The 10,033-nt window shown below is 36.8% G+C and overlaps 2 protein-coding genes across 2 annotated transcripts; both read left to right on the top strand.

Moving 5' to 3' along the window:
* The first annotated feature begins 5,299 nt into the window (after positions 1-5,299).
* LOC123721329 (male-specific sperm protein Mst84Da-like) lies at positions 5,300-5,680 on the top strand. Its single transcript, XM_045679817.1, has 2 exons — positions 5,300-5,463; positions 5,575-5,680. The coding sequence occupies exons 1-2, from the start codon at positions 5,300-5,302 to the stop codon at positions 5,678-5,680; spliced, it is 270 nt and encodes an 89-aa protein (XP_045535773.1).
* LOC106718014 (protamine) lies at positions 5,681-6,895 on the top strand. The gene is made up of 2 exons (XM_014512004.2): positions 5,681-5,764; positions 6,526-6,895. Exons 1-2 carry the CDS (start codon positions 5,757-5,759, stop codon positions 6,893-6,895), a joined length of 378 nt encoding a protein of 125 aa, XP_014367490.2. The 5' UTR covers positions 5,681-5,756.
* The last annotated feature ends 3,138 nt before the right edge of the window (positions 6,896-10,033 follow it).

Here is a 10,033-nt window from a genome sequence, read left to right as displayed (position 1 = left end):
TACATAAAAATATAAAAAATAATACTATTTTCATTCCTCCTCACTTTCATGAATTCAAGAGAAGTAAATATTAAATAAGAATGCCGTATCAATTCGGTTGCTATCGCAACTTCAACATCGGAACGTTCGCGCGGTGCCCCGGCGGTTGCGACCGGCCCATGCCGCGCTGTTGCTGCTGCGAGCCCTGTGCGCGGGGCTGCTGTTGCTCGCCGGTGGGACCTTGCTACAACTGGCACTGACATTGTAACCCTGTCTAATAAATTTGTCTTGTAATCTTTTACATATAGTTTTCTTTGTAATTAACCAACTAAATTGGCTCAGGGACACTAAGATATTCTTGGTATTCGATATTAGTCTCTATCTTTCGCGTCGTCTCGGTCGAGACTAATGCGTAGAGCTCCTGCATTTACTTGTCTATCGAATCCCTTCAGCGATTTCGACAGTCTACTAGGCAACGACCACACGGCTGTTCCAGATATGCAATAATATCGGAATCAAATACATTTAGGTTAACTTTGCTTCTTTGTTTTCACTATAAATGCTTCTATAATTATAAACCACTAGCCGTCACACGCGACTCCGTTCGCGCGAAACTAAAATTGAGCCGTTATGCCGTTCCGAAGATACATTCAAACAAACAAACATCCATCCATCTCAACTTTTGCATCTTATATATGTAAAAGAAAGTCGTGTAAGTTACACTATTTATAACCCAAGAACAGCTGAATGAAGCTTAGAACCAGGAAACGGACATAGGATAGGATAGGAATTTTTACCCCGTTTTCTATTTTTTATTCCGCGCGGACGGAGTAGCGGGTAAAAGCTAGTTTATAATATAAGTAAGAAGCAAGATATACTTACTTTATGTGGAAACCAGCCATTTTAAAAATAGTATTTTCAACTTAAATAGATTTAAGTATAAAGTTATATTCTTAGATGTCTGCTCCAATCGAAACGTAACGCGGACACATTCGTAGAAGACACACCCTCGACCCCTTCGCTCGTTGTTCTTTGAAATCCTACCTTTGTATCATATAATCCAGTATAAATTGACCTTTCTGATCTCCCCAGACGGTGTATAAACAAAGGGCATTTTATATTGGTCTATTAAATTAATAACAGCAAAGCAAATTTTCGACGAAACCAACAGAGTTCTCATACTGTGTATTCAATTTAAAACAATTTTATGCTTAAACGTTTCATTTAATAGCTACTAAGAATTTAAAATAGAAAATATTGGGTCTACTTCCTTGAATTAATCCTATTAACTAATAAGTTCTAGACATTAAATTAAAAACATAGTGATGTATTAAAATAAGAGAAAAAATAAGAATAGTAATGACTATGTATATTAAATCTAGTCATTAAAGTCGACAGTGGATAGTTTGACATTTATATAAATACTTACAGTGATTATGTATTAGAACTAAAAAAGAGTTTCCTACAATACTTTCACATTACTTTTCTCTTCAATACAATTAGCGAGATAACAAGAAACTCTTTTTTAGTTCTAATACATATATATATATATATATATATGTATATATATATATATATATATATATATATATATATATATATATATATATATATATATATATATATATATATATATATATATATATATATATATATATATATTTAATATATATAATATTATAAATGCGAAAGTTTAGATAGATGATGTAGAACATAGACTGGAAGAACACATAGGTTACTTATTAAGTTTCTTTTTAATCCCGCGCGGACGTAGTCGCGGGCGACAGCTAGTAGTATTATAAATAGAAGTAGATGTAGTTATATACTAAAAACAGGTTCAATAATATGTTTTGTACTGAAAACTCTCGGTAACAATTGAATTGTTTTAAACTCCGGACAGCGAAAATTAATTAAAGTCCCACACCGGAGGCGGCGACGCCAAAGGAATCTTAAAAACGGTTTCACGTAATGTCGCCCGCGTCGCCGGAAGTGACGCCTCGTTACGTCACCATCTGATAGCACCGGAAGTGACGCTGCGAGGCGTGCGATATGCAATCATGTTCACTGCTTTTTATTAATTTATTGTATGTCTTTATATAACCGTACAATTCAATTTGAATATGTCAACGACCGAGATTTGCATGCGATCGTTGCCGAAATTTGCAATTGTATAATATCAACGTCTGCCATCTTTTTATTCAATATAGCTTCGCAGACTGGGTTTATTGCACCGGAAGTGAAGGCCTACACCTACGATGTTTCTATATCTCAATACGGCCTAAACGGACAGCCATACGATACCGACTGCTTGACAGTCGGCATACGAGAGGCCGCATTTTAGAAACTGCTGATGATCTAAAGCCGATCAGCGACTAGAAGAAGAAGTCCCTATTCGTTAATGATTTTTCGTTCATACTAATTTCATCTCATAGTGGTTCTATGTCCTTTTTGATGCCTTCTGCATCAGAATATAATTGTACTAAAATATGCAAATACCGAATCGTAAAATCAGAAGGAGAGATAGAAATAAAGACTGAATGCATAAATACTTTTATTTCTCAAAGATAATAATAAATGAACAGCAGTAATTTATAGAAGATGTTACAAATCAAGGGCAGCAGCCAGGACGGTAGCGCCAGCTATAAGTGCCAAAAGGTTTCCCACAGGGGCCAACGCATACGCCACAGCAGGGGCCACAGAACGGCGCGGGGTACGAGTACCCTGCCACTTGGCCGCAACACGGCACTCCGCACGATGAACATGGCATCTTAAATATTGAATTTAAATTAAATATTTGCAATATTAAATTAATTGAAAGCACTGTTTTTATATTTTTAATTTTTTATATAAAATGTTTGACTAAAATTTAGTTCTAGTAATGTCAAATTGACAATATTTTTTTGTTTATAAATTATGGCTTTAAAGTTTTGATGGAGAATTGAAGAGGTTCTAAACAAAACTGTAAATAAAACCTATTTTTTGATATTGTTTAGCTGATTTATTTTTAAATGATGACATAATTATAAAATAAAATAATTGTCATAAAATGAAATTATTTTCGGTGAAACGTTAAATTTTTATTCAATCTTTACATAACATAAACATAACAAAAAATAATTTATTTTGACAAAAGTCCTGAAAAATATCTCCATTATTTTATCACGTTATATTCTACTGTTTTATATAAAGGTACGATACGTTTTTCTTATTTTCAGTAATATTCCAGCTTATGAAACCCTGAAGAGAAGTATGTCTACATGTCTTAACCTTCCTATACCCGCGCCAAATGTTTTAACACCTATACCCGCGCACGGTGTGACAGACCGAACCTTTGACTCCTATTATCTGGTTATTTTTCTATGATACTGTTTATATTTTTTTTACTTTACAGGATCTATAGGATGTAATAAAACAAAAAATATCAATTGTTAGCATAAACTATTTAATACTATAATGACTATCAGTCTTTCCATAACAGCCTTAAAAAAGTCACATTTTTTCGTATAGTCTTGAAAAACAAACATAAAACTCTTTATTCTAAAAACAAACATAAAATACCTTTTAATTCTTAAAAATCACATATTTTGAGATCAATGTAAAATAAAATTAGTTACATATTACAGTTTTAAAGCAGTCAGAACATACCATAACAGCATGTTCTAAACAAAAATATTTGGTACAAGCGGCGCAGTTGTACCGTGTTTTTCTATTTTTTTTTGATTCGCAATATCCACATCGACCAATTTTATTATTGTTAGATGCAGTTGCAGATTCAGGGCCATCTAATTTGCATATTTCATTGAGCCTCAACCTCAGTGTCCTTGGCAGAGAAAGAGTGAGAGCTCGTCGCCTGAGGATTTAGTAAGTCGTAAGACAGTGTTTCCAAAAACATTCTGCGGCTAATCTTCTTGTTAGCATTATTCAAAAGATATAAAACAAACGAATTTATTCCTGCCACGTTCATCAAACTGTAAAATATTACCATAGGCCTAAGTGGCCTATGGTAATATCTTTTGTGCCTATATCATAATCTTCTGTCTCTGATTGAGAATCATTCTCTCTGTCCGAAGACTGAATTTCATCTTCAAAATTACGTTTTTCTTCTTGGGCTGGACTACCATCTTCAACTTCGCTACCAAATTCATCATCATAATTAGAGTCTGAACTTTCTTCCTCCAACGACGATCGAATACGTTCTTCATTCATTTTTGAAGCATTTATAACCTAAAAATTCATAAATCGAAATAGTAGTTGTAAACAAGTAAAATGCAAGACAAATCATTACATAAAAACAAATAAATAACATGTATATACACATAAACAAAAAAATATGACTTACGGAAAAAGTTGATCATGTACCCGCGTCGGTCTCACAGACCGATCAGACCGTATTAGGCCTATGAATCCTGCTCGCACTACTTCGTGCCACGTATTAACCAAAAGCGAGCCCCAAATCGTGCAGCTAGCAGAAAGCGCGAATTCTCAAAGTTCTTGGAAAAAAAAATATTTACGAAAAACTGTTTCGTCGGTCTCACAGACATTTGCGCGGGTATAGGAAGGTTAATCATCTACCTCGGTAGTATCGATGGTTACAGGATTTCCTCTGTTTACTACCAAACTACCAAATTCAATCCCAGGCATTCCACATGAAACCATTTCCCATTTTGAGCAAGAAAATTCACAAACATTTCTTTCCACATCTCATTCACGAAATCGCATCGTACTTAATCACCAGTCGTCATTCGTCATCATCGTCAATCATCATTAATATCAACAAATCCGTTCCGTAACCTTTTAATTTCAACAGAACTCTAGACTTAGCAAGAATATTTGAGACAATCGCTTTCGTATCATCATCAATTATTATAAGATTAGTATGAGATTTTTTGTGTACTTTACGCTCGATAGAGGCGCTGCACAAATTTTTGACGATACGATGACGATTGACACGTCCCAGGCCCACTGTAGGTATTAGTCATACAATAAACAGATTGTTCGCAGCTATAAATAGCGTCTGTTCCAAGCTCACGCTTTCGTATTTCATAATGTCGCTTTTGAACTATAATTCGTACATTTATGACTGCCACAAAAGATTTCAACGAGTCGTGTTTATCCGGAGATGGGACATTTAATTATAATTTTAAATGATATTGTATTTAGTATTGAGTAAAATTTTCACGTGTCTGTTTAGGTTTGTTGTGTAAACATTGTAATGTTTAAATTTTAAGTTTGGCTTAGATTTAAAGTGTAAAATAGCTGGTTTATGTCATACTACTCTTACAGTTTGTGTAAACCCCTGCGACGACGTTTTACTATCAAGATGCCTGTACGTAATTGCTGTCTTGGGTGCCAGGGGCCTATGGCAGGTCCGTGCGGTCCCCGCGCGTACCGATGCGATAACTTGGGTCAGGTGGGACCCTGTTGCGTGCACTCCTTCGGCGCCGACTGCTCCGGCCCTTGCGGACAAATTGGATGTATCCACGGGTACAGTATCATCGTTTGCCACCATCATATTAGACAAGAAGCCCTCTAACAGCCGAAATCAAATCGATCCTTAGATATTAAAATAAGTTTTTATACATTTTTTCCTGACAGGGCACGTGGTGGTGCCGCGGGTTCGTTCTTCAGCTGTGGTCATGCCTGCATCGGAGGCTGCACCAGCGGCCTGTGCGGCTCCTGCTGCGGTCCTTGCTGCGGCTAGGGCCTTTGCTGCGGCTAGAGCCCCTACTACTGACTACTGCTAGCACAACCACTTTCCAAGTCAAATTGCTCGTCTGATGTACATGTACTTGTTTCGATTATAAAATAATGATTATTTGTTTTATTATTTTTGTAGTTATCTGGACTAAATAATAATAGACTAACTAAAAAGTTGATGCCTCGGAAACAAAGTTGATAATTTATTAGTGGTCGTGATTGCTTACAACACACTAACCTCTATAGATCAGGCTAGAAACCGTGGTATTTTGTATATCTTCCAACTTGGCGCTGACGGAAGTCTGAACGACGCAAAACCTGCCATTTGCCAAGCAATGCCCTATCCATTTATATCAGGGTATTACCTTACGGAACATGATACAGTGAGCCTAGTACACAGATAGTATTTGTAATTAAAATTTACGCAAAAATTACACCAAAAATACCATACTATTGACACGAACAATTTTCTGAATTTCTTGTCCCACCGCTTTACCTATTAATGAAACTGGTGATGAGGCTAGGATTGCAGTTGTGGAGGATAAAAAATCCGGGAGGAATCTGTACTTACTGACTTGTAATAAATCCATGTCATCATTTCAAGAATGTATTTTAAGTCAGTTATACTTTTCAATAACAAATAGAAACTAAATATTAACCTGTTCTACTGGCAAGAATAAGGTGACCATTGTGCAGACAAGGAACCATTCCGTCGGTGGAGAAACCTTACGTAATAAATACCTTATTGGATTAGGAATTAAACGAGGTAACATTTGCTGTGTAAAACTTTATTCTTACATACATATACAAAAAACGCCATTACGTGAAATAAAAAATTTTCACACACAGATGCACCACCAGCAAACCGGAACGGGTTAACACGAGCCACATGGCCCACACGCGCCACACGGTCCGCAAGGCCCGCAGCAGGGCCCACAACCACCACAGGGACCACAACCGCCACAGGGGCCACAGGGACCACAACAAGGACCGCAGCCACCACAAGGACCGCAACATGGCTTACAGCACGGCCCACAGCATCCGCCGCAAGGGCCGCAGCATGGGCCGCCGCAAGGGCCGCCGCAAGGGCCACCGCAAGGGCCGCAGCATGGGCCGCCGCAAGGGCCGCCGCAAGGGCCGCCGCAAGGGCCGCAGCACGGGCCGCAGCACGGGCTGCAAGGTCCTCCACACGGGCCACACGGAACGCTGCACATTTTAAGTTTATTTGATAAATTTAATTTACTGGTAAATTTAGTAGTATTTTAAGATTTTTCAGATTTTTAATTTTTTATACTATTTTTAAGTTTTCATGTGTCCTGTGTAAAATGTTGTAAAGAACTAAATATTTTCGATTGATTGGATTGTATTTTAGTTTTGAAGTCAAAATTCAAATTTTGTTTTTGGAATACGTTTTCTTATTTTGTAGCTACCACAAAAAAGAAGTATACTTAAGTATTTAGTATGCAAAAAGGTTTGTTTGTTTTTCTTTTTAGCTTTTTGCGAGAATATTGCAGAGAATAGCCTAACCAAGAACATAAAACGCCTGCCTAGAAGTCGTGGAGGGGTAGCTGTTATCACCTTTTTCTTCCGATTCGAAGTACAGTTCAAAAAGCTAACGTTAAATGAGCAACGTTTGGTTCCTGTACTGTGGTTCTGGTTGTGGTTGTGGTTCTTGTTTTGGCCAGCACTGAATTGCAATACAGATGGAATAAAGCTAGATTTATAGATATAGTTGATAGTCATTATCATAACGATGCTGATGATGAACGACATCATTATGATGATGACTATCAACTATAACTGTTACCACCACTGTTACTACCACTCTATCAAAAAAAGATTGATAGAGTGGTAACTAAAAATTGGTTTTTGAGGTTACAAAACGATTTCTATTATTTTTGTCGTATTAAATATTTGCTGCATTTGTATGCTTACAGATTGAAACCTAGCAACGATCTTCCAATCTTCTTCCAGTTTCTTCTTCTTCTTCCAATCAACAATATTCTTCCGGCTTTACCAGTTTCAATAGTGTTGCCGACCCCCCACCTCTCCCCTCTCGTCCCCTAATCCTTACTCAAGGTCTTTTTTATTTCCACTCAATAATAACTTCGTCGATAACTTCTTATAGTATTAAATTTAAAGAATTTTTAAAGTGTTTTCCAATGTTTCTTAAAAGACATTTGTCCATAGTCTATAAAGACAGCTTATACTGAGCTGGCATAGTGAAAACAATAACGCCATAACAATGAGCTGTGGCTTACTGACCTGGCAAAATGTAAACCAGGCATCATGCTCGCGAGCACCAGTGAGTATTGGGTACAATATGCCAGGAGTATGCCAGCACTGATTTTGAGCACTACTACCCTACTGTACTGGCAAATTGTAAACCAGGCATCATGCTCGCGAGCACCAGTGAGTATTGGGTACAATATGCCAGGAGTATGCCAGCACTGATTTTGAGCACTACTACCCTACTGTACTGGCAAATTGTAAACCAGGCATCATGCTCGCGAGCACCAGTGAGTATTGGGTACAATATGCCAGGAGTATGCCAGCACTGATTTTGAGCACTACTACCCTACTGTACTGGCAAATTGTAAACCAGGCATAAACCAGGCACAAGGTATGACACTTTCTACATTATTCCAGACATTTTAAAACTGTCGATTTGTGAAGACTACAATTACAATGACTTTGTGAAAGCGATTAAAAATATTTAAGTACATACGCTACAGTTAATGTTACAAGAAGTTATTGAGGAGGTTGATACAGAGATAAGAAAAACGAATGGATTTGGGTGAGAAATTAGAATAACAAGTTTCTCCTATTTATGTAATTGTTCTGGTTACGTGAATCTTTTTGCTCTGGAATTGTCTATTGTCTATTAACTGATCTCCAGGATGATTTAATATTTTTCTTTTTAATCCAGCGCTGGACTGTAACGCTAGATTGGAATAATTTGTAATAAACTGCGCAATATAATTGGATATTTTTTTTAACTTTTTTTTATTATAGTATAATATTAGTAGTATCTTTTATTATAGTAACACGTTTCACCACGTTATCGTGAAAGTTGGTTCCTCCACATTATTATGTTTCTTATTAAGGGGCCAAGGTAGAGTAAGAACTTAACATGTGTGTTTCTGTATCTAATATTTATATAAATTAACGTATTCATATACATAGAGGTCAGTGTTTATGAAATAAAGCCTTTTCTTTTATGACTTTACTTACTAAAATATTTACCCGGCTGACTTGGGGAGTGTTTTCTTCCAACGAGTAGTTTTTTTTTTATTAAAAAAATATGTAATGTTTACTACAGATACAAAAATAGGCCTTAAAGGACTCGAGTTTAACCATTTTTAAGTTACAATTGTCAAGCCTCAAGAATATGGAATACTGTTATATGAAATACTTAGTATATCGTAAATATATGTCATAATATAAAAGTATTATTGGTTTTTAAAAATACCTATTCCAACATGGAAAGTTTTGACTCATTCATGCCATTAATTCCCCGAGGTGTACTTAGATCTTCGTAAAATGCAAATGAATTAAAGACTAACGTTGTTATGAAAACTTTATTCTTACATAAGTATACAAAATATGATTACGTCAAATAATAATTTTTCACAAACAGATGCACCACTAAAAAACCGGAACCGACTAACACGCTCCGAAGGGCAAACAGTATGACCCGCAGGGCACCCCTCCGATCCCACCGAAAGGCGTACAGCATGGAACACGGCCACGACCACAGGGCCCACTGCATGGCCTGCACGGAACGCAACAAGGACCACAGCCGCCACAGGGACCACAACACGGACTACACGGTCCGCACGGTCCGCAGCATCCGCCGCAAGGGCCGCAGCATGGGCCGCAAGGACCACAGCATGGGCCACAGCACGGGCCACAAGGACCGCACGGACCGCAGCACATTATCAGCTTATTTGAAAAATTTAATTCACTGGAAAATTTTGTATTTTTATTTTTTTTATTTTTTATGCAATTTTTATATTTTCATGTGTGTCCTGTGAAAAAAGTTGTAAAAATAATTTAACTGTCGAGTTTGATTGGGCCATATTTCAAATTTCAATTCAAATTTGAAAATTTATTTTTGGAATATCTTGCTCATAATATGTAGCAACCACAGCAAGGAAGTTTTAAGTAAACAAAAATTGTTTATTGTTCCTTTTTAGTTGATGTTTTATGTGAAAATATAAATACAGTTATATACTGCATGGGCGTCGCCTGGATTATCAGTCCCAACCTTCAGAATTGAAAATTGTAAAATAGATATCAAAATACTTTGAATAAGACCTCAGACCCAGACCAGACCTAGTCTAGATCATTGGCT

This window comes from Papilio machaon, chromosome 10 (genome assembly GCF_912999745.1).
Source record: "Papilio machaon chromosome 10, ilPapMach1.1, whole genome shotgun sequence".
NCBI classification, from domain to species: Eukaryota; Metazoa; Arthropoda; class Insecta; order Lepidoptera; family Papilionidae; genus Papilio; species Papilio machaon.
This window is presented reverse-complemented; position numbering and strand designations above follow the sequence as displayed.

Coding starts and splice junctions, on each gene's coding strand:
- LOC123721329 (XM_045679817.1), top strand. CDS start 5,300: ATGCCTGTACGTAATTGCTGTCTTGGGTGCCAGGGGCCTATGGCAGGT. Junction 5,464..5,574: donor CAAATTGGATGTATCCACGG/GTACAGTATCAT, acceptor TTTTCCTGACAG/GGCACGTGGTGGTGCCGCGG.